The sequence below is a fragment of the Misgurnus anguillicaudatus genome, chromosome 10 (genome assembly GCF_027580225.2).
Source record: "Misgurnus anguillicaudatus chromosome 10, ASM2758022v2, whole genome shotgun sequence".
Classification (NCBI taxonomy): Eukaryota; Metazoa; Chordata; class Actinopteri; order Cypriniformes; family Cobitidae; genus Misgurnus; species Misgurnus anguillicaudatus.
In genome coordinates, this window is record NC_073346.2 from 16,645,010 (window position 1) to 16,670,267 (window position 25,258).

A 25,258-nucleotide genomic window follows, 5' to 3' on the forward strand; every position below is an offset into this window, starting at 1 on the left:
GACTTTGCTTTCAAAGACCTTGTATCTCTGTACGGAGGTTTAGACCATCCATCACTATGCAATTATCAGACTTTAGACAAAAGCTGCTCCTCAGAAACAATCCTGCACCGATATAGTGGGTCTTTGTGTTGCTACAAAACAAAAGCCGGCCCTGTTATAAGATTTAATGGGTGATTAATTTAGGCCTATGTAAGAGTCATCCTTCAGCTAAAGTTTTAAATATTTGACTTCTCTGCTACACTGTATGCAAAAAGCAATCCGTCAAAAGGGTACGATGTCAGCGAGGCTTCAGTCTCACTTTAGAAAACAGTTGGTGGACAATACCCAAATGATGTCATGTACCCGCTAAAATTCCAAGTCGACATTATGAAACAGGAGCTAATGAGCTATCAGATATAAAGTTAAAGAAAAAAAGGCTCACGTGTGGCTTTAGATGATGGAATATCATCAGGGCAAATCATTTTTTGGTATTTCTAAGGGTTGTTGAGAGTAACGGACAAACTGTTTTGATAGATCTCTGGCCTTACCGGTGCAGAGTTGTCTCTCCTTCCACGCGAGCGGACCAAACGTCCCAGAACCTCCACTCCATCAATGGTGATGTTCCCTGCAGCATTGATGGGTTTCTCTCCTACTGTTTTGCAGTCGATCACCACTTTAGCAGCAGTTTTGCTGATGGCCACATGAAGCTAAGTGAGATAGAAAGATGTTTGTGATGTTTAGGGATGCATCTCTAAAACAAAAAGGAACAATTGTTTGTATATAGTCACATGTTAGACGTGTTAGTATATTATAAATCTTTAAAAAAAATTAATGGCGAAATAAGACATTACACTGTAAAAAGTTAAAAGTAGGATCTATAGTTCACCCAAAAAATTGTGCCCATTGACCTTTCATAGTAGGAATAAAATGATATGGTCAAGTTTATCGGGGCCATTTTTGGGAGAACTACTTTAAATAAAACTTTAATTTAAACATCTAAGAATGTAAGCGTTATCAACTTAACCCCCGAGAACCCAAGAACCTTTCTCTTAGCAGCAATTAACAGTGGCCAAATTTGACCTGGGTTCTCCAGGGTTAAATTTTTCACTTACACAAAATTACATTTTAGGTGCTACCAACTTAATTTTTTAAAGGGATAGTTCACCCAAAAATTCAAACTCTGTCACTATTTACTCACTCTCATGTTGTTACAAACCTGTATACATTTCTTGGTTCTGATAAACACGAAGGAAGATAAGTTCATAATCAAACCGTTCATGAGTCCCATTCGATTCTATAGTTTTCTTTTTTCCTACTATGGAAGTAAATGGGGCCCATGAACGGTTTGGTTACAAACATCCCTTAAAATATCTTCCAAAGAAATTTATACAGGTTTGTAAAAACATGAGAGTGAGAAAATTAATGACAGAATTTTTATTTTTGGGTGAACTATACCTTTAAAAAATGACTTCATTTGGTAACACCTAAAAATAGAATTTTGTGACAATAAATTTTACTTTTTATAGTGTATAAACATTATAATGTCACTGTTTGATATGGAAAATAATATTTACGTTAATAAATTTGCACTGTAAAAAAAACTTTGCTGCCCTAAAATTTTTTGTTAAATCAACTCAGATTTACAAGTCATGTCAACAGAGATTAGTTGTCACAACTTATAAAATATAGTTTAGAAAAGTCAACTTAAATTTATAAGTTATAACAACTCACCTGTAGTTATCTCACCTCTAGTCAAGATAAATAATAGTAAGTTGAAATGACTTGTAAATCCGAGTTGATTCAACAAAAAATTTTAAGGCAGCAAAGTATTTTTTACAGTGTGGTAAATGCATTCATCAAAAGGGACTTTGAATTCAAGCTATTTTTATAATGTGAAAAAAATGTTGGTTCAATTTAAAAAAGTAAGTTACCTGGTTGCCTCTAAATTGTGAGTTAATTCAACTCATTAATTCAACAAATATTATAATATACAACTATTCAAATAAACAAATATACAATATTTACACAACTTTTTTGAGTAAACTAGTATTTTTAAGTCAAATCAACTTAACATTTGAAGGCAACCAGGTAACTTACTTTTTTAGGTTGAACCAACAAATAATTTTATTGAACCTAAGTTTTAGAAGGATTTTGAAGACATGCAAGGTGACCAGGCTGAGGGGCAAGCAACTTAACCAACTTAAAACCAGTTCATTCAAGTTGGGGGACAAACCAGACGTGCCTAAACTGGCAAAAACCAGCATGCTTTTGTCTTGACATGTGAAGATTATGGCCTCAGTAGAATAATGAAGTCTGTTTTGGTACCCTCATGCACTGAACTTCATGTTTATACTAAAGCTTTCAGGAGGGCCACATACATATTTCTATACATTTATTTTATCCTTGGTCTTGCTAGCACCATGGTGTACCTGTTAAACTACATGAACACAAATATACCTGTAATACTATCAGCTTCTTATCTGATTCTACTTCATTCTCAAAACTACATACAACCCTTATCCAGTTGCAATTTAAGACCTCCCCAGTGAATGTCATGGAACAGATTAGCGTCATGCACTCCAATGAAAACCAAATAAATCTCGTGTCTATCATCCAACGTCTCTTATGATTTACAACATGTGCTATTGTTCAAAATGCAGCCATACCGCAGTGTAGTCAGAAGAGAGTACTGTAATTTGTCTTCAGAATAACACAGCCAAAACCATATCAGAAGAAAGTAATATGAAGTTAGCAAAAGTTCATATTTGAGTGTCAGAGTCGATTTTAGTATGAGACAGCACACGTCGTCTCCTAATGGATTTGGGGTCTAAAACTCAATTTTCTTCAGTTCACTGGACGCAATTGTAAGCGCGCGCGTGCTGTCAGACAGCCCGGCTGATAGCGAACTCAGACCGAGCTCATTATTGTGAAGTCTCACATTAACGTCAATTATGAAGAATTATGAAGGGAGTCTGTTCGGTGCTCAGAAATTAAACTTCTCTATCAGAAAAAACATGAGACAGATTAAGCCCGTCGAGTGACGCGGATGCCTTTTGGCAAATATGGATCTTCGAACTAAGTATCACCTATGCTCTGAGCGGCAGGTGTTACCGTGTTAAAAGCCAATTAGATGCAGCAGTTGCAGCGGTGACATGCGACGGGTGCATGCGCCCCGTGCATTTAACCTGAGAATGCTGCTGAGAGTGTTTATGAGTGTGTCCGGACCGGTCTGTCAGCGGTAATGCAGTGCTAACCAGGAGTAACAGAAGGGAATTAGAGGTCGGGGACGTCACTTCTGTTTCTGGTCAGCCGCTTTGGGTGGCATCTCCCTCCGGATCAATCTCAGGATCGTTCTGCAGCCAACACAATCAGCTGGTCCATTTCACACTGCAGGTGTATGCCTATTGTAGCCAACTGTTCCTGTTTACCAGCTTATTCTTTATATGAAGTGCTTTGTTTGTTTGTTGGCTGGTAACCTTAGCATGGTTCGGCTGGTTTTTGAAGGGTTTTGAAGACATGCTAAGTGACCAGGCTGGGGGCAAGAAGCTAAACCAGCTTAAAACCAGTTCGTCCAAGCTGGGGGACAAGCTAGACTTGCCTATACCAGCAAAAAACAGCATGCTTTTGTCTCAACATCTTTAACATGCCGTAGAATAATGGAGTAGACAAGCACTGAACCTTTGTATATCGATTCATGTTTACGCTAAAGCTTTCAGTAGGGCAACATACATAATTTCTAAACATTTATTTTGTACTGTAAACTAATAAACATGAGCTTTATACACTGTTAGACTTTTTATTGTATATATGCGGTAACTCACTGGCATTGTGTTGCCAGTGAGTTACTGTAACTGCCCCATTACAGTACCATAACTGTACATGTTTTTACAGTATGATGCCTTTACCGCAGTTCCATTTTACAGTATAATACCCTTACTGTAATATAATTTAAAATAAAATCGAATCGGAATCGAACCCGGGTCGCCCATGTCATAGGTCCGTAACACTACCACAGTGCCACAGAGTCACTTGATAAAAGTTACTTGCTACACTCCCCAAGTAGCCTCTTCTGTCACTCTCCCGACACTCCGAGGAGTGAAATCTTGGCGTCACTAGTGTTTTGAAGTCAAGGTCAAATTCATATCTGACGGTCAAGCATTTATCCTTATACAAAATACAATGTATTTCATTTCATAGATATATTTAATTTTTCCATTTTATATGCTTTTATAACACTGTTTTATTCAACTACAGTAGCACTACTGCTGTTGTTTTACAGCAGTCTACCGCAAATTCAAAACATACAGCAAATCACTGTAAATTAAATGTTAATACCCATAATGCAATGCATATTACAGTAATGAACTGGAAAAGAAAATGATGGTATTTTACTGGCCATTTTGTGGTAAGTAACTGTAGAAATTACAGTTAAGTCTAACAGTGTATTTGAAGTGCAAAAAGTCTTTGATATTGCCTTTAGAAATGAATGAGCAATGAATGAATAACTACAATATGGTATTTTTACACTTTACACTATCAGATCCACTTTTGTATAACTTATTGCATTTTTGCCACATTGCACTGTATATTTAAAACTGCTTGTGTCATCAGATCATGCAGACGAAAGCTGCAGTTCTCACCTTGATTCTAAATGCGCTTGACAATAATACCAAATAACATTCATAAGATCAGCCACTAAAACATCTGAAGCATCAAAAGATCCACATGACTTCCTCTGAAGACCTTGCGAAATTCAACCCGTTAGACAGTGGCTTTACAAAGTGAGGAATAAGTCACGGTTGAGAGGAGCGAGACTTTTAATAGAGGGCTTGCGGGGGGCAACAAGAGTCCCAAACACTCTGCTGACAACAACAGGATCTCATCCAAATCGGGGGCTTTGTTTAAAAGCTGTCTAAACAACTCATGCCAAATGTGCGATGTCCAGGGTCAGGACAGTGAATGCCGTGCAAAGAGGATTTTTAACATGGTGGAAATCTGATTCGACTAACTCTCAGCTTTAACCGCAAAGCTGCAATCCCCTGAATACGGATCTCATTAGCAAGTACAAACTAAAACCACGCTGACTCAGTGCTCTAGCATCACTCTATAAAGGAGATTATTTGTGTGTTGAATAATCAAATGCATACACACACATAGAAATTAGCATGGCTTATTTTGTGTTGGTCTCGCTTTTAAGCACTCGTTTGTATTTGTGTTTGTACAGCACATTTACGGAGGCACAGAAAATACAAATGCGTAAACGACAAGAAAACGAAATACTAAAATGATCTCATTTCTCCCAAACCATTTGCATAAGACGGACTGTGATTTATGAATCAATTTAAAATCCGGAGCCGAAGCGATGCTGTAGTATCTCTGTTACTCGAGTCTCTAATCTAGACAAGCTCTGCCAAGAGGGATTACTGTCCGTACACATCATAAGTGATGTCAGGAGAATATTCGCTCATAACCACACACACACATCAGCACATAAAGGATGTGGAGAGCTTGTCATACAGTCAAAGGTAGAAACTACTTGGCAGGAAAAGGAAATATTAACTGAACAGGCAACACATTGAGCTTTGAAATACATCAGACAGGCTCTCGGTGGAGGAAGTTATAGAGTTGTCTTCCTAAGCGTTGATGTGTAAAAAGAATACGTAAAATGGACAGGACAGGGCTATCATAAAGCCATTTGCATACTGTCAGAACTCTGTAGCTAGTGGCTCTGGTGAGATGATCATCAAAATCCCCTCGTGAACAATTTGGCAACATCACAACTTCCTGTTTCTAACTGGCCTGAAGTGAACTTTGACCTAATGGACAGGTGCAATATAGGCCATGGGGCTCTTCAAGCATTTCAGGCCCAACACTTTCATAAGACCTACCTCACATAAACAACAATTTCATTTGACATTAAAGGTGCCAAAGAATGCATTGAAATAATATGAGTTTGCTTCCAAAACGCAATAAATCCATTTAGACTAATTTCGATAAAAATGTGTTTTATATGGAAGAAAGTGACAAGATAAAACCACTATTTTCTGTTACAAATTTTCACATAGCATCTTTAGGTTATAAAAACATTTTAAAAAATTCTAATCCATAATTTGATTTTCAAAGATTTATTATAAAAACTGATTATATTTTCTGCAGAATGCAATAAATTTTTTAATAAGTTTTTTTTCAAAATGTTATAAATCTATTGAATCAATATATACATGTGCATTCATCTTTGCCATGTTATATTCATTTAGTTGACTAGTGGTATACACTGATTTAAAATAAACATTAATGGCATTAATCAAAACACTCACTTTGTCATATTAAGAACACTGTCATCGCTGATGTCATCCTTGGGACGTCGTCGCTTTTTTGACAGTGATCAGCTGTAAAATGTTTTGGTCCTGATCGATTTTCATTGACTTCGAGTAAAATAATGGAAAGTTTTTCATAAGATCCCCTGGGGTCAATGTGTTAGCATGACAGAAGCTTCATGGTGTCCTGTGTGTACAAGCAACAGTCTGCATTTTTCCTTCGCCCAAGTGCCTCTCACATAAATTATTTGATTTTGATGGCTAACATTTCTTGCCCGCCACAGAAAACAACCACAGGTTTATCAATGCCATCAAAATTACTATTTTTTTTTGTTTGTTGATCACACAGTGCAAGGCAGATGGGGAAAACTAGGATTCCGTGTGTATTCAAAGCACCGCCGTTGATGTTTACAATGCATGGAATGGTGCGCTGTGATTGGTTAAGCGGATTTATTGCATTCTGCATTGAAGGAGGACTGGCGTTTGTCACGCTTTGGAAAAAGGAAGATAACACGGTGGATATAGGATTTTGCGTAAATTGAAGAACTTCATTTTTGATACTGACATGATACAATACTGGTTTCGGATGGTAACTATTTTTTTTTAAATGACGTTTTGGAACCAAACTCATAAGTTAAAAGTTTCGTAAGGCAGAGTAATTAAAAGGTTATTTGCATTTTGCGCTGGAATAGACGGGATTAATATCCGTTTTGCCAAGACTCATTTATGTGGCCGAACAATTCAGATATCTATCTGATTAGAGAAGTGACCATATAATGAAGGCTGGAATGTTGAAAAAATGTTCATTGTTAAATAATGTGAAATAAATATAGCAAAAAGATGAAAATGTAACTTGTGCAATGGTGCAAAAATTTACTAAATAATTAGGAAAATGAAAAATAAGTTTCATTTTGTTTGGCTTCGGACAAAGGACATTTTCCTTTCGGTGCATCCCTACTATTTATTACTGTACATATGCAGTTATTTTGTTCTGACAAGAAAATGAGTTAACCTTTTCAAAGGAGAATTAGTGTATTCAGTTATATTTGCTAAACTGGAATCTGAATGGCTTTTAGCATGAATTAACACTGACTTTGGAATGAACTTTGAAATTAATTTAACTCTTACTTTTCCTGACAAGAACAGAAAAATCTCAACCCGAGGCTATGACAAAAATACTGTAACTGTATAGATCACAGTTCTAGCCGAGTCCTAAATTGGAAGAAAGACTGACCTTATGAAAACTGCCATAGAAAATCTTCTTAATTTCGGTTCCTTCAAAAGCCACCGTCTGAAACTCTCCCTTGTAGTCGTGATTGAAAAAGGTTAATGTTTTCCCTCCATCTAAAGACAGGCAGATATATTAGACCCATGCGCTTGGATTCTTTATTGTAATAAATGGAGCGAGTGCTGTAAACACAGTATATTTAATAAAAAGATTCAATGGTAAAACCGAAAATAGGTCTACTTACTATCCAGGATAATGCCCACCAGTGGCTCATTGTTTTTGTTGAGGATTTCCCATAACGCAAAGGGTTCCTGAGGAGTTTCAGGTAGTATGCGAAAGAGCACTGTTATTGTGTAGTCCGAAGGAAGCCCTTCAGGATGAAGATACCTATCAATGAAAAGCATTGAGACAGCATCAACAACATTATACAAAATAATACAATAATTCATTTCGAAATCCAAACTTGATTCAGACAATTATAAAACTTTGCTACTGAATTGAAAAGTGTTGTTGTTAGTGATGTTTGGATATATAAAACTGAATTTAACTACCTTGGACATGGTACAAAAAGGCTGAAAGAATCTAAATTTTTTAGACAATAGGACTTTAACCATAATTCAAGAATTTGTTTGCAAATCTTTAGATGATCATTCTATCAAAATATGCATTGGTATGCAAAGTATTTCATGTAAGTTATGCAGGAGGTACATATTGCGACTAACCCTGGGTTGCTAGAAAATATTTATTGAGGCATTTATCGTATTTTCACATAGATTTTTTTCCTTACAAAATGCTGTTAAATGTTTGTGTAAAACACTTTGGACTTTGGATATGGGGTGACAATAATAAAATAAATTCATGTAATATATAAATATATAGATAAAATAAATGAGCACTTTCCAATAAAGAATAAATGTAAAGTGCATCCAGAATGCTTCTTGTGCTCTTTAGGTCATTGGCGCTGCTGATAATCACAAATGACATTATCATAATAGCAGTGTTTTAGTCATTTCCAGCTGCCTCTGTGCGAGGTAAAATGAGTCTGTGGTTAGCGAGGTTCACAGGAGAGGAGACCCACGTGCTGAAACTCTCCACTGTAATAACAACATTCCTTCTAAGTGCAGTAAAGCGAAGCCTAATGTAAATATTATGACATGCTATGGAGGAGGCGGAGGGTCAGAGGAGCAGCCACAGAAGCCCATTCGCTCTCTATGTCTGTATGTAAGCCAGGGGCTAATCCGTTCCCAGTCCATGACAGCATTTCTAGATTGGATTAAATTGGATCTATATTTTTCTGTGATTTGACAGGTGACATGTTACAGCTATTGTATGTTTTCTCATTTCAGAGCCATTAACACACACACAAAACCACCGCTTGCACACACCTGGTAGGCTGAGAGACGAGGGCGTCCTTGTGCAACCTGTAGCAGGGGAAGCTGTTGAAGGTTCCAGGCTCCATTGAAACACCCTGTACGCTGCTGTAGTGCTTCTCAACCAAACCAAACATCTCCATCATACGAAAACCTGCAACAGACATTGAGTTTATTTCTTTAATTGAACCTATGAAAAGCTTACTTGAAAAGTTGAGCAAATAATAGGTAAAACAATGATGTTTTAGAGTAGATAGATGTTATAATAAAGAGCTCAAATGCAAAACCCTTTACGTGCATCCGACTCTCTAAGTGTGTTCTTGTAATGAGCATTTTTATCAGACCCAGTCACTTTTCACTGTCCTTTCAGAATATAAAGGTAAAAGGCTCAACATTTTGGTCAATACCCCCCCCCCCCCAAAAATAGGTAAAACTCCTTTAACTGGGTAAAAACATTTTCTTTTGTGCACTTAAAAGGACTGAAGAGAAAAAATTGTGGTGCCATTTATCGGATTCTGCCAACAAACTGGTATACCTAAATGGCCTGAGGCAGGGATTAAGCTGATTTTAAGTAAACGTATTTGATAAATGTGTAATACAGCAGGGAAAATAAGTATTTGACACATCAGCATTTTTATCAGTAAGGGGATTTCTAAGTTGGCTATTGACACAAACCAGATGTAGCCATCAAGCAAAATATTGAATTAATACAAAGAAATCAGAACATTTAAGTATACAAGTTGAGTCATAATAAGTGATATGACACAGGAAATAAGTATTGAACACACTTTATTTAATACTTTGTAGAAACGCCTTTGTGATTACAGCTTCTAGACGCCTCTTGTATGGAGAAACCAGTTATCTGCATTGCTCAGGAGTGATTCTGGTCCATTCTTCCACACAAATGGTCTTTGAATCTTGAAGGTTCCTTGGGCCTCTTTTATGAACTTTGATCTTCAGTTCTCTCCATAGATTTAGACAGGGATCTTACGTTGAGCACCTGATCGTGGCCGGTTTATGGTGAAGTGATGCTCTTTCCATGTCCGGATAATGGCCCCCACAGTGCTCACAGGAACATTCAGCATTCTGGAAATGCACCTATAACCATTCCCATCAAAATGCTTTTTAACGATAAGATTACAAAGATCTTGATTTCAGGTGATCTCCTGGCTTTCTATGCCATTTTGCACCTGGTTCTCTTCATGTGTTCAAAGCTTGTTCCCTCTGTCATTTCGCTTTGTTTGTTGTGACTCAGGTTGTATACTTGAATGTTCTGATTTCTTTGTATGAAATCAATATTTGATGGATACATCTGGTGGAAATTTTGTGTCAATAACCCACTTAGAAATCCTCTTAATGATAAAAATGCCGATGTGTCAAACACCTATTTTCCCCGCTGTAAGTGCTGAGAGCATTTGGTCAATATCATTATCAAATTTTTGATGGAGATTGCATTTGGGGGCTTTTGCATCTAAGCTCTTCAAATGCTTCGGAGTTTAAAATACGAAGATGAAAACCATGTTTAGGTTGATTTGAACTGTAATCTCTGTGGGGTCAATAAAACATTGATGTTTGTTTTAAGCATACCAACCAGCCCAACACAGCCTCAGTGACACAACCAAACCTTAAGTTGATGTTTTTGACCAATGGCCGATAATGGCAGAGTTAATGGGATTTTAATAAAAAACAATGACAAAAATTACACACTTTACTTTTTACCTTCATTTCAAAATAGATTTAATGAAACTTTGCCGTTTACTGAGTAAAGGATTGTTAAATACAGTACTGACAGGGAATTAATAAATCTAATTCTTCAAATAAATCCCCAAGTATGCCTTTATTAAGCACAATGGTGTTGTGTGTTCTGCCAGTGTGAATACTGCGACATTTATTGCTGTCTTACCTGCTAAAGTGTTCCCACCCATTAGCACAGATGGGCAAGCTGTGAAAAAAATTACAATTTCGTCAAAGAACAAATGATTTTTGGAAATTATACATTACATAAGGATGCATGCAAATGTTGTCCGGGTTCCGAGATAAATAAACTTCCAAAAACTGTTAAACACTTAAGAGCAACAGCTTTTAACTTTAGAGAAATACCCTTACTGAAGTGCTATTGACTTAAATGAAGAATGTAAACTAGCACCATTCACATTACTGTTATATATTATTATTACTATGCATAATGACCTTAAATTATCATGATGGGAAACACTGATTACGTAAAATGAACGTCTTAAACTAATCTCAAAATTATAGCGATGTTTATAAACCATATACTGTAGTTCCTGGATAATAACTAGTTAATGCAAACAGTAAGAGCTATGACCTTTTCAACATTAGTTTAATCAAGAAACTACAGGGTAAAGCCCAAGCTAAACTTTCTGCAGACTGTCAAAGGGACCTACTGGCTGTCGCAGCCTCGCAAACAAAAGTTATTAGCTGTTCTTCAATCTTCTTGAAAGCATCCAAGTCATCCACGAAAAACACGTGTCTCTCGCTGGGTTTGCTGGCAATGTTCACTAGTTCCCCATAGTCAGCATCGGCAAAGCCAATGGCAAAGATGATGTAGCCTGCAGCGAAAGCAACAGAAGCAAGCAAAACACTGAAACAGTTGGTGTTTTTCAAATCCTGCTGTTTATTGAAGATATTTCTGCATTCGTGACAGATGAAAATGTTCTCGATTATGGAAAATGTCCAGAACGCAAGGGTTAAAACCATACTCACCTTCTGTCTGCATTTCCTTAGAGATCTTGTTGACATCATCCTGAGATCGTCCATCTGTGAGCACCACCAGGACTTTGGGAATGCCTCTCCTTACTCCTGCATCCTCGGCGAAGATGGCCTCCTTAACGTGCTTAATGGCTCGGCCTGAATCAAAAGTCATGAGAGTAAATGTCACTGCCTCATGCCAAGAGCAAGATTTATACAGCTTCAACGACCCAGGAAAGCACAAAATACGATGGATTTTACAGGAACTTGTGTGCTGACAGTAAGATTTCTGTCTGCCAGAAAGATGTATTTTGATGGGATTTTATGGCCGTGTCTGCAGAGTGGAACCACGGGAATCTGGATCAGTACGGTCAGAAAGTGAAACATGTAACAAAAAACTGTATTTAAAAATAATTAATGTTCATTTTAGCAAGTGGGATTATCATAATGGTATATTATGCTGCTACTATCTAATACTTTCTTATATGTAAATATGATATTTGGAACATCAAAGTTCGATTTTAACCAATAATTTCACTACGATTTTAATCTTAATGTTTTTTTTAGATTATGTAGGATGATTTACGGGCGGTTTCCCAGACATGGATTAGACTAGTCCCAAAATAAAATAAATATAAGAGCTGTCCAAACTGAAAACAGGTTGCACTGGCACATCTTAAAATACATCAGTGCCCATATCCCAGATTTCCACCAACTGCGGAGCGGTTGCAGATCGGCTCCGCTGGGTTACGGCTCCTTACTTCGCCGTCCACCAATACCCACCAGTTCTGTATTTGTTGCAGAGCGGCTGCATGCTGAAGTGAAGAGGTCTTGCAAATTCACGTGATCGCGCGATATCTAGTTCTGTCTCTGCCCATTATGACGTTAAATTATGATGTTTTGCTGGACCAGCCCAGATCACAACACAAGATCTCGCAAATTCAGGTATGATCACGCGATATAGTCCTGGCTCCGCCCTGCGGAGCTGTCCGGCATCCGTCAAAAATAGAAGCTCTGCGTATTTGTTCCGGAGGGCTGCGGATGGCCGGAGCTGTGACAGATTTGGAACGCAGTCAGTGGAAATACACACATTGACTTGAATGGAAACCGATTGACTCCGCCGCCGTTCCGCAGCGGATCCGCAGCCGTTATATTATGTTTTTAGTAAGGCATGTTTGTTACAACTAGTTATATTTCCTAATTAAACTAAGGCCTAGTCCTGGTTTAGGCTAATCCCTGTCCGGGATATACCAGTTAATCTAAAAAAAGACTTTGGTTACATATATAAAATAATGTTATTAGTATTCATAATATTATTTGAATATTGCCTGACATGTTATGTCATAAAAAAGTAAAAGGAATGCAAAAACCTTGAAATTCCATTACTGTTAGCATGCGAGACAAAGCAATAATTTTCTCAAAGGATTACTCCACTTTCTTTAAAAAATCCCAATAATTTACCCCATGTCATCCAAAATGATGATGTCTTTCTTTGTTTAGCCGAGAAGAAAATAGACTTTATTGGGCCTCAAAAGTTTACAGTTTAAATTTGCAGTTTCAACACAGCTTCAAATGGCTCAAAACGCTCCCAAGCGAGGCATAAGGGTCTTATCCATAGACTGTAAAAAAATGGACGTAGTTTCCGTGACGTTACCCATAGGTTTCTGAAGAAAGTAGGCGGTGCCTGCCATCGCCATCTAGGCAGCGCATCACTCGCGGATACCCAAAAATGGCTAAAAAGGCAGGATGTGGGTGATGCTGAGGTGACTGGTTGCTGAAACCATGCCAGCCTAGCTTGACTCTAGTGACAGCAGTGGCAGTTCAACCGTCACTCAAGTAGCCACGCCCTTAATTATGCAGAACTTTAAGGCATAATATCATTTAAACGGATGAGTTACAAAAAAATTCACCCCCCTCACAGTTGTCATGAAGGGCAAAATTAGTTATACAGACAGACCAAAAACACTTTTTGTACCAAGCTGTAAACATATTATTTCTACTGTGAAGTTGGCCATTTTAACATGGAGGTCTATGGGAATTGACTCCCTTTTGGAGCCTGCCTCTAGCGGCCAGTCGATGAATTGCAGTTTAAATCACTTCCGTAATGGCTTCATCAGAGAAATCGAAAGGTTGCCCCTCGGTCTTATCTAGCAAACCCATTAGCTGTGTGATGCGCCTGCGCGACCTCACGTAATGCGTATGCACGTTAAAGTATGCAAAACAACTGCTCCAGGGTTTCCAAGTGTTGAAAAAGAGGACCGTCCCGAAGTTGTTGAACGTAAAATGATACTAAGTAATGTCTTTGTTTCCATTTATTGTATAAAATTGTTCGCAAATATGCGTTTCACATTTGTGACACATGATCTTTCGACATGCTTACACATTACGTGATCTCGGTCCAATAAAGCTTGAGGTCCAATATAGTCTATTAAAATAAGAAAAATCCTGGAATGTTTTCCTCAAAAAACATAATTTCTTCTCCACTGAACAAAGAAAGACATCAACATTTTGGATGACATGGGGGTGAGTAAATTATCAGGGTTGTTTTTAACAAAGTGGAGTAATCTTTTAAACCATTTGGTCTTTATCTACTAAAAACATCAAAATGTCAATGGTGGCTTGTGACTGCTCATCCGAGGGGCACAAATTCAAAATAAGTGTTCGTAGTGTCATGTGTGTTGCTCCTGTTTTCAAAATATGTGTTTGTTGCGTCATGTAAACATGTGCATCACGTGTTTTGTCAAAATAAGTGCCTGCTGCATTTGCGTCTAAAGGGTTTATGATAAAAGAGACGCTCGTGTTTAAAAAAAAAGACACTCCCTATGAGATTATGCGAGTATCTGGCAAACGCGAGCATCTCTTTTATCATAAACCCTTTAGACACGTCTGCAGCAGATTTTGACAAGACACATGATGTTCAATTGACGCACCAAACACATATTTTGAAATTACGAACCACACACACGACGGGTACATACATGTTGTGACAAACTTCGCATCGTGCACCCTTGAAAAAGAAGTCACCGGCCGCCACTGCAAAATGTTAAATATTTTAAGTATAAATCAGAGTCTTTTATCTTATATTTTTCTAGATGTTATTTTATTAAAGGGGGGCTTCAATAATATTTCAAGCATTCTGACTTATTAACACAGTTATAGAGTTGTTTTCTCATTTTAAACATAGGCAAAGTGTCAAAAAAGCAGTTGGGCGTGTTACAGAGTATTTCTGTGCCGAATGCACTTCGCCAGGGTTCGTACAAGTTTCTGAATTTTTTTTTCAATTACAGGTCCAACTGACGTTTCAGGGGTTTTCGATACGTATCACTTCTTTATATGGGCACTTCGCCCGGAAAACCCCGCCCACCCGTCAATCAGCATGAGACACTGGAGCTTGCAAACATCTTATCACGCCACTCAGCTTTGTTTATTTTCAAAACTCAACAATGGCACGAAAGAAGAAGTGTGTTTTTGGATGTAAGCAGAAGAAATCCAGCCTTATGAAAACAATGGATATAGTTTATTATCCGGGGTAGCAGCGGAGTTTTGCGTGTGTGTTTGATGCGCTGGATTTTCCCAACCGGGTCATGACAAGTTGCACGCGGTAAGTAAGACTTCTGTCTTATGTTGGAAATAGTTGCATGCATATAATATAAATGACACGAACATGTAGTGAATCATAAGTTAAACAGTGTTGTATAGTGTTACATGACTCGTACTCACTCCTCCCGCGGTAGTAACTCCTACTTCTTCATTTTTTTGTACGTTATCGGAAAGATTCGGTAAAGCTAATCTTTCTTTTATAAATCTGATTAAACTAAAGACTCTTCGTAGATATAAAGGATGTCATACTACTCCATAGGTACTGCAGATTAACATCAGAAATGCAGAAACAGTGTGTTACGTGAGCTTTAAAGGGATAGTTCACCCAAAAATAAAAATTCTGTCATCATTTACCCACCCTTATGTTGTTACAAACCTGTATAAATTTCTTTGTTCTGGTGAACTCAAAGGAAAATATTTTGATAAATGTTTGTACCAAACCAATCAGAAGCCCCGTTAACATCCATAGAAAAAAGCAAATAGGCTTCTGATTGGTTTGGTTTCAAACATTCCTCAAAATTTCTTCCCTTGTGTAGAACAAAACATTTATTCAGGTTTGTAAAACCATTACAGTTAGTAAATGATGACAGAATTTTAATTTTTTAGTGAACTATCCCTTTAAGGATCTTTACTGGACAAACAAAATCCTGCTGAAGAAAAGATGCGTTTTCTTAATGATTGTTATTTTTAATCACACAAAGTGCAAAAAGTACTTAGCACTGAACGACACAAACATAACACTGATAATATGGATCTAAAAGCCATACACACTTGAACTGTGGGATCTAACAAGCACCACTTCCTCATTTCAATATTTCGCCATTATCACCAACTCGGCTCTGCAGCTGAGAAACATCAGCCCGGCTGCTCATTTCTAATTTGCATGTCTAATCTCTCTGAAACGTCTCAGGTTCCCCTGGCTGAGCGCGTCGCGTATTAGACACAATCCCCCCGCAAAAGCTGCACTCTGAATAAAATATGGATGCGTGTGTGCGATGCTGCGTTTTGACAATATATTCGAGGGATTGAACAAGGGGACCCGTGGCTATGCCTGACTGACTTCAGAAGCTGTCTGTTTTCTTTTTGGCTTTCCTTCAGCTGCTGTCAGAGGGAGACAAATGACAGACTAAAGAAGCAGAGGGCGGCGCTGTGTGAAGTGTGAGATATTTTGCTTTAAAATCGCATTAGAACAAAAAGATTTAGACGGGGGCTCGGAGCTGCAGCTAAACGTGGCCCTAAGTGGCAAGGCACTGGTGTATGACTGACATTTAAGCACGACTTCAGGACTGCATCATTCATCAAACGTGTACATGGATGTGATTTGGTTCATTTGTGTTTGTGAGTTTCGGCTAATGCCCTAACAGACTCATTATGAGGTGAGAGTTGACATCAATAAGCCCCCTCGTGGCACATAATAAACACTCTAAAAATGACCCAACCCAGCCTTTTGGCTGGAAACAACCCAGTTCAGTTACAACCAAACGGGTTGGGTTCATCCTGATAAGCATGGACCTTCTTAATACTTCAAATTGACATACTTTTTGCAAGTTTAAATGCAGTCAATCACTCTCAACCTCGACATCATCTTCACCACATGAGCGTATAAAAAGCGATTTAGGGATTAACCTTAATCTGCTCAGAATCACGCTTGTGTTTTGAATATGCAGCCCGCTAAAGCGGAGATGAATACATACACAAGCTCATAATGCCTGGATCATACATGTCCACGGACAGATACCTTCCAGCTCTGGGGCTCATTGTCATGGATAATATGGCAGGGAAGTGTGTGTGTGTGAAGACACAGTAGGGTGGAAGCCCTGTGAAGACGTCTGCCACACGCCCGCCGCTGTTTCGCCATGAAATGAGAGGTGTTTCATTTTAAATCAAAGAAACTCGGCAAGAGCAGAAGCTTAAAGACACATGTTGTCATGCTGCTGCTGCTGAGTGGGCACCATGCAGTTTTTATCAAATCGATTCATGATCTGAAGTAAGGTTCTCCGTCTTGATATCTGATACAAGACATTAAACCCAGACTTGACAAACTGTCCAAACTGGTTCAGGTTGGTTTATGCTGGATAGCGTTGATCTATAAAACTGTACTTATTTACTAACCACCCACCAGCAACCCAGTGCATATGAAACGGTGCAACTGAATCACAGAGAACATTATTATTACTTGTTTATCTGTCTGTCTGAAAACCATCTGTCGGTGCTATAAAAATCACTGAGGATTGTTACACTGTACTTGCCTGTCTTGGTGTTTCCTCCCTTGTAGTTGATGCGTTGCACCGCGTCCAGCATAGACTCCTTGTCACTGTATGAGTTCAGCTTAAACTCAGTCCTGGCATCGTCACTGAACTGAGCAATGGCCACCTGTCCATGACAGACAGTTAGTGTTTAGTCATTTAACACATAGTTAAAAGTGACATAGGACAGTTATAAAATCCCTGTGGGGCAACTTGAGATTAAATGCCTTGTTTGAATGGCAAAATGATGTCAGATACTTGGATTGTTTCTTTTGGGTTCAAACTTTTTAATTAGATTATCTAAATCAAATTATCTAAGTGCATTCAAAAACATGTTTTCATCTAAATGAGCACAATTCTTCTCCCATGCACTTAGAGGACTTTGCTGAAAGTTGTGTCATTTAACGCATTCCCCGCCATTGACAATTAACTCGTCAATTAAGAGAAAACGCTTCCCTGCCAATGACGAGTTTTTCTGGCAATCCGTATTTCCTCTGTTATCCACCTGGTGGGGCTCTTACCCAACTTATAAAACCCAGAAGCAACCCCTAGGGCAAACAGTAAGAACTCCTTGTATGTTTTGAGAATCGCTCTGAATCTGATCTCTATGAAAAGTCCTGCACAAAAATGCAATTATCTATATTTAGACATATTGTATGTTATATACACTGATATATTACACTGGAAAATTTCAGTAATTTATTGTGCCCGTTATTTTACAGTATTTTTCTGGCACCTCAGCTGCCGAAATGTGAAAAATTTTTACAGTGTTAATGTAAAATTATAAAACTGTATTTGTGTATTACAGAAAATTTCTGTAATTTATTGTGTCTGTTATTTTACCACATTTTTCCGGCACCCCAGCTGCAGGAATTTTATCTTTTTTACAGATTTTTTTACAGTGTTAATGTAAAATTACAGAAAAAAACTGTATTTGTGTATGACGGAAAATTTCTGTAATTTATTGTGCCCATTATTTTACGGTATTTTTCCGGCACCCCAGCTGCTGAAATTTGACCCTTTTAACAGATTTTTTACAGTGTTAATGTAAAATTACAGAAAAAACTGTATTTGTGTATTACAGAAAATTTCTGTAATTTATTGTGCCGGTTATTTTACTACATTTTTCCGGCATCCTAGCTGCTGGAATTGTATCGTTTTTTCACAGATTTTTTTACAGTGTTAATGTAAAATTACAGAAAAAAACTGTATTTGTATATGATGGAAAATTTCTGTAAATTATTGTGCCCGTTATTTTACGGTATTTTTCTGGCAACCCAGCTGCTGAAATTTGACCCTTTTTAACAGATTTTTTACAGTGTTAATGTAAAATTACAGAAAAAAACTGTATTTGTGTATGATGGAACATTTCTGTAATTTATTGTGCCCGTTATTTTACGATATTTTTCTGGCACCCCAGCTGCTGGAATTTTACCTTTTTTTTAACATATTTTTTTTTATAGTCGAGGAAGAACATCTTCATTCAACTTTTGTGAAAATCATAAAAAATGCTGGCACTAGCTGGCAATATGTGCCATATATATATGTGTGCTGAGAGCATTCGGTCAATATCATTACCTAATTTTTGACCGAGGTGGCGTTTAGCACATTTTGTTTCTGAGCTCTTCATATTCAAGATATGAGAGTTTCAAGTAGGAAAAAATTGAGTTACAATGATAAAAAACTCATGTTTATGTAAACTTTTTCTTTTAACCTTCAGATAACACTATAAAACAGACAAAAAAATCAAAGTCATCATGCTTGTACGCTTGCTGGTACTCTGTTGACGGGTTGAGCCAAGTCAAACACGCTGACATGGCCCACTGCAAATGTAAGTTCTGTTCTCACAAAAGTCTCTGTGCATCTGTTCTCTTCTAGTGTGTAAACACATGAGAAATTTTATCTGTGCCATGTCCCACTGTTTATTTTGGCTCTGATCCTTCATTTATTTTCCTCAAACATGCCCTTTCTCCTGTTTTGACACCCTTCCTCTAAGTCCACCGCAATGATCCTTAATGCGGCTGATGGAGCCTTGATGAAAATGTTTAGAGCCCTGGACTGAGAAGTCTAGACAAAAGCTATTTTTATCTAATGCTCTCTCAGGGTACTGGGTTAAATGCTAGAAATTGTGGTCTCAAGCCCAGAACAGCCATTCCCATGATGCCTCAGTCCAACAAACAACAGATGCAATTTTTAAAAAGTAATATTTCCCTTTCACACAGACCAGACATTGTAACTCACACTTTAACGCTGTGTTAAGTCTCAAGAGATGCAAGTGGGCTGCTGGAGATTTCTAATAACTAATTTATGAATTACGTTTCGAGAGTGCCCAAATATTCTAGTTTACGTGGCAAACAGTGCTGTCCATTATAAAGTGGCTTGGGGAAGATGCTCCCATATGTAATAAAATGACTATTATTAAATTACTTCTTCCAAGCATATTTTTTATATATGTAGGCTAGATCTATTTATGAAATATACAGCCTCACATATAAATAAAATGAATACAATTAAATGTAGGCTACAGTGTGACTTCTAGAGGCAAAAATTGATGTTTCTTTGGCATGTCAGCAGCATTTTGGGGCCCTGAAAGTGCAAACAGTTTTCAAAGTGGACGTTTTTGATAATGAAGCCTTGTCGTCTTTGTGTAAACTGCGTAACTGCGAATCTGTGATAACGGTGAATTCATGCACATGCATTAATTCAAGGTTATACTCTCAAGCATGCAAAAGTATAACTAAAACAACAATGGCGGCCTACTGTACTTTGTTTGTGCTGCTGTTAATAACGCTTCTCCAACAAAGTTTACAAACTTTTGTAGCTTTATAGTGCCGGGTCACTTCTATCGTCCGTCTTAACAAAAATGCTTGATGCTTTTGCTGTCTTGATTGTTTGTATTTACAGCTGTATTAGAATGTGTGCAGGTGTTTCTTTATAAAGTAAAATCGCCATCTACTGGCCTACAGTAGCACGCATAATACAGCATTTTATTGTCTTTGTTAACGTGGATCTTTTTGACAGCCTGTCGTGTGTACGTGACACTTTTAAAAAGTAAAAAAAACAAAAAAAAACATTCCTCATGTTTACTACATTGTTCTCATTTAAAAGTCCTTGATAATAAGAACTGTTTGTTGGCACTTATTGGTGTGAAACAGGATTATTGGCTCTTGTTTTAATAAAGACCAAATATTGATCTGTGGAGGTAAGACCAGCACACTTTCAACTAAAGTTTTGGACTTTGACAAGCTGTAGTGCAACAGAGTTCAACCTTCTTATTTCACAGACCGAGTACTTTATTTTTAAAAAACCTTTAAGGTCAATAAATCTTGCTTGTTCACTAACAGGCAGTGACTCATATGTTTTGGCTGCTTTGGTGTATTTTGGTGGCTTTTTTGCCTTCAAAGACTGTAGCATGAGCCATTAAGCCTGGAGTATAGTCTGTTTTTTACGTGTGTGCGAACATGGCGCACTGGCTTGCAAAGTATAGTTTATCTGACTCGTACATGTACACAGTCGTTCAACGCATGCACATTGCGACAAAATGCAATGCATCTCCTGGGCTACATACTACATTCTCCTGTAGGCGCACGCGTACAATGTACACAGGGTTTCAAAAATTGTGTCATGAGCACAGTACGCAGACCCCCATACACGTAAAAAATGTTTATACTTCAGCTTTAGAGTTCAAGTACAGACTGTGGAGATGCATTTGATTGGCTGGGACTATAGCTGTCACTAAACTAGCTTCAAGTTGGTTTAAGGCTCACACCATGATCATACAATGTATGGCAACCTAACATAAAAACTCCTAAGATCCTAAGCTGAACTTTTAGAGGTTCTTGTTCCAGTCTTCACTATTATCTGAAAAATGTGCATCTAAAGTGTTAAAATGATAAAAAATATATTATATGATATAAACAGATAAAAAAGTTTGAGGTAGGCTGGATTTAATAAATATTTCATGCATATCACACCTGTGTTCCCTCGGGACCAATCACGTCAAGCGCGCCGGTTGTGCTGTATAGAAAGCGGATAATCTTCTGAAAGTTGTCATCCCCGATACTCCAGGAGCCATCTACAAGAAAAGCCAGGTCTGCCCTGGCTTCTTTGCACACTAGAAGAGAAGGTTTGAAAAAGCGAGAGAGAAATGGAAAGAGAGACAGGAAGTGAGTGAAAACTCACAAACTAAAATAAGAAATTCTCATTACCGTCTAAGCACTGCAGTACAACAAATGTCAAATACTTCCAAACACTTCCCTTTCTCACTGACAAGATTTCCATCATCGCTAGCAGGATAAAACAAAGAATTAATGAATTCCCTGCTACCTCTCCTCTTCTTTGCTTAAGCCAGACTGTTATATAGCAGGATTTAGTGTTAAGCATATTGTCTGTCCTCATTGACAATGCAAACAGGCAAAGAATTGCAAATAGAGCCGTATAAATTGACAAAGAAAGGGCTCATTATAGTTGTGCGTACGTCATATGGCATAGGATACGTGTCGGTTTTCATATACTTATGTGTCGTCATCCGCGTCCAAACACGTGCAAACCCACATGCAGACCGCTGGTAGGCAGTATCTACGCGTGTAACCACAGTAGCAGCGTGACCGTCAATGAAGAAGCAGCTTAGCAAGTTAACCCACAAATGAAGAAGAAACACTTGTTGTGTATATTTTGAGAATACCAACAGTTATGGAAGTAAATAAACAGCGACTTTTGTGTCAGCTAAATCACTCCTCAACTTGGCCCATCTTTGTTCTCACCGTCGCAAACAGAAATACCTATTAGGGCTGTCACAATGTTTAAATAATCGTCTTATAGCAACTGATTGACCTCATCGCAATGATTTCATATCACCGCGATGATTGCACATCTCTCTAAAAAACACAAGGGGGAGCTGCAGCTCCGGTATAAACGAGGCAGTATTATATTTAAAAATGTGTTATGTGTATAAATATTTACTGCCAGATAAAGATTTATTTTAAATAATCACAGCAATCTGTGAAAATTATTTTATAAACAAAAAATCTATGAGAATTAAATGTCACAGCAATAAACAGGCAATTAATCCTCATAATCGTCACAATTTATGAAACAATTAACCGTCAGCCAAATTTCATAATCGTGACGCAGTTTTTTTACCTGACGGGCAGGGTTCTAGTGGACCAATCACAGCGTTTGCGGTTTGCACAGAACTGACGCGCTGTTAAAAATTTGGCGAGGTGAACGTCAGGCTACACAGAGGGGAGCTACGCACAGGCTACGGATAACCTACGGCTTGGCCCTTACGCACGACTATAAATTAGACTTAAGTCTAAAAAGTCACCATGTGATGTGTCTTGTTTTATGCCTACCTAGTCTCACGAAATTATGTACCGATAATCAAGTAATTTTTTGATTCTTTTTCGTGATACTGTCACGAATTTTCGCGTTTTTTTGTGATCAAATCACAAATTTCTGTTTATGTGTCATTGTCACGTATTGGTTACTCAACTGTTTTGTCCTACTTTCAAACCATTGTCGCTTCGATTTAGGGTTAGATTTTGTGTTTGCATTAGGATGTCACTTTAAGTATTGGTTTATACTATTTTTTCTGATTAATTTTTTATATTGTCTGATTTTTAAACCATTGTCGCCTGGCGTTAGGGTTAGAGTTGGGTTTGGGTAAGGATGTCATTTTATGTAAATCTAACCCTATACCGAAGCGACAATGGTAAGAAAATAGGACAACAGAGTAGAGTAACAAATACGTGACAATGATACATAAACAAAAATTCGTGATACGATCACAAAAAAAGCGGAAATTCGTGACAGTATCACGAAAAAGAATAAATAAATTATGTGACTATAGGTACGTAATTTTGTGAGATGTGGCTGTCCATGGTGATGGTTTGTGAGATGCAATAAACATTCATGGGTCAAAGAGGGAAGTGAATGATCTAAAAATCATTTTTAGAGGTTTGAATAAGTCCCATGTGCTGTGGTGTTTGGGAGACTTATTTATTAAGTAGGGAGCGACTCAGAGAACAAAGAAAGGTTAGCTGTCAGTAGAGATGTACTTTAGTAAAAGGTCACATAACACACAGGGACGCTGCCCAAAAAAACAGAAAAACAACCACTGTCAGGCCAGTTTTATGCTCTCTAATATGGACGAAAAATCTCTAAGTTCTTGATGGTTTCATCTAGACAGCAGTAAAATGAAATGGCGATCAAATGGAGACCTGCAGTGGGTGTTCAGCTTTTTTTGGCTTTCCCCTATAAAAATTGCATAAGAGATCTCAACAATTTCTTAAACATGGCATTTTAGGAAAAAATGCCAATCACATAATTTTTATAGCTGCACTATGCTTATTGGAAAGACTTACTGTAGGAAAGCATTTAAAACAAACTTGATACATGACTGAGAGCTCCATTATAAAAGATGAGGAGAGACTGTCCACCAAATTGATGATTTACCTTCTTTAGCTGGTGGGATGGTGGGAGGAGGGATTGTGGTGGGGGCTGCGGTTGGTGGTTGGGTGGGTACTGGAGCTACAGGAACAAAAAAAAAACATATTATGAAAATACAGTGTGCATGTTTATCATGCAGAATTTGCACATTTAAAATTGTGGTTTTAATGGAAACCGAACTGTAAATGAATCTGTATTTTCAGATTTTAATGACAGCTTTTAAGGAAACATGAATAAAAAAAAATAATGACCCACACAGATAAATTGTTTATAATGAACACTGTAATATGCCATTAAAAAAATGGGAATTACACATTTAAAGGGGCCATGGCATGAAAATCTGACTTTTTCCATGTTTAAGTGCTATGATTGGGTCCCCAGTGCTTCTATCAACCTAGAAAATGTGGAAAAGATCAACCCAGTAACTTAGTTTTGGTTAACCATTCTCTACAAGCACATGAAAAAATAGGTCGTTGAAATTTGGCTCTCCTTATGATGTCATAAGGAGCTAAGTTGTAAATGTAATAATACCACCCCTTAATCTGCACTATCCAACTACAGCACTGCCATTTAGTGCAGAGAAAAGCACAATTGAGTTTTAATTGCAGCAAACCACCATCATTGTGATCAGTGTTTGAATTTCATCAGCTCATTTGCATGTTAAAGGAATAGTCTACTCATTTTCAATATTAAAATATGTTATTACCTTAACTAAGAATTGTTGATACATCCCTCTATCATCTGTGTGCGTGCACGTAAGCGCTGGAGCGCGCTGCGACGCTTCGATAGCATTTAGCTTAGCCCCATTCATTCAATTGTACCATTTAGAGATAAAGTTAGAAGTGACCAAACACATCAACGTTTTTCCTATTTAAGACGAGTAGTTATACGAGCAAGTTTGGTGGTACAAAATAAAATGTAGCGATTTTCTAAGCGGATTTAAAAGAGGAACTATATTTTATGGCGTAATAGCACTTTTGGGAGTACTTCGACTCGCCTGAAAAGTCTGCTCCCCTTCTCACTCTCATAATGGGAGAGGGAGGGTGTTACTGCGCCGAGTCGAAGTACTCCCAAAAGTGCTATTATAGTTCCTCTTTTAAATCCACTTAGAAAAGCGCTACGTTTTATTTTGTACCACCAAACTTGCTCGTATAACTACTCGTCTTAAATAGGAAAAACGTTGATGTGTTTGGTCACTTCTAACTTTATCTCTAAATGGTACCATTGAATGAATGGGGCTAAGCTAAATGCTATCGAAGCGTCGCAGCGCGCTCCAGCGCTTACGTGCACGCACACAGGTGATAGAGGTATGTATCAACAATTCTTAGTTAAAGTAATAACATATTTTAATTTTGA

General features: G+C 37.8%; 1 protein-coding gene across 5 annotated transcripts in view; it reads right to left on the minus strand.

Moving 5' to 3' along the window:
* col14a1a (collagen, type XIV, alpha 1a) overlaps nt 1–25,258 on the minus strand; it is a 143,274-nt gene that overhangs the window by 38,368 nt on the left and 79,648 nt on the right. For all 5 annotated transcript variants that reach the window (XM_073871978.1, XM_073871975.1, XM_073871974.1 and 2 more), the window contains 10 exons: nt 23,909–23,983; nt 21,427–21,566; nt 17,456–17,579; nt 11,622–11,765; nt 11,303–11,467; nt 10,798–10,836; nt 8,910–9,048; nt 7,769–7,911; nt 7,531–7,640; nt 528–686 (listed from right to left, as the gene is read on the minus strand). In XM_073871978.1, coding sequence (XP_073728079.1) covers nt 528–686; nt 7,531–7,640; nt 7,769–7,911; nt 8,910–9,048; nt 10,798–10,836; nt 11,303–11,467; nt 11,622–11,765; nt 17,456–17,579; nt 21,427–21,566; nt 23,909–23,983 — 1,238 coding nt within the window. The remainder of the gene's footprint in view (nt 1–527; nt 687–7,530; nt 7,641–7,768; nt 7,912–8,909; nt 9,049–10,797; nt 10,837–11,302; nt 11,468–11,621; nt 11,766–17,455; nt 17,580–21,426; nt 21,567–23,908; nt 23,984–25,258) is intronic.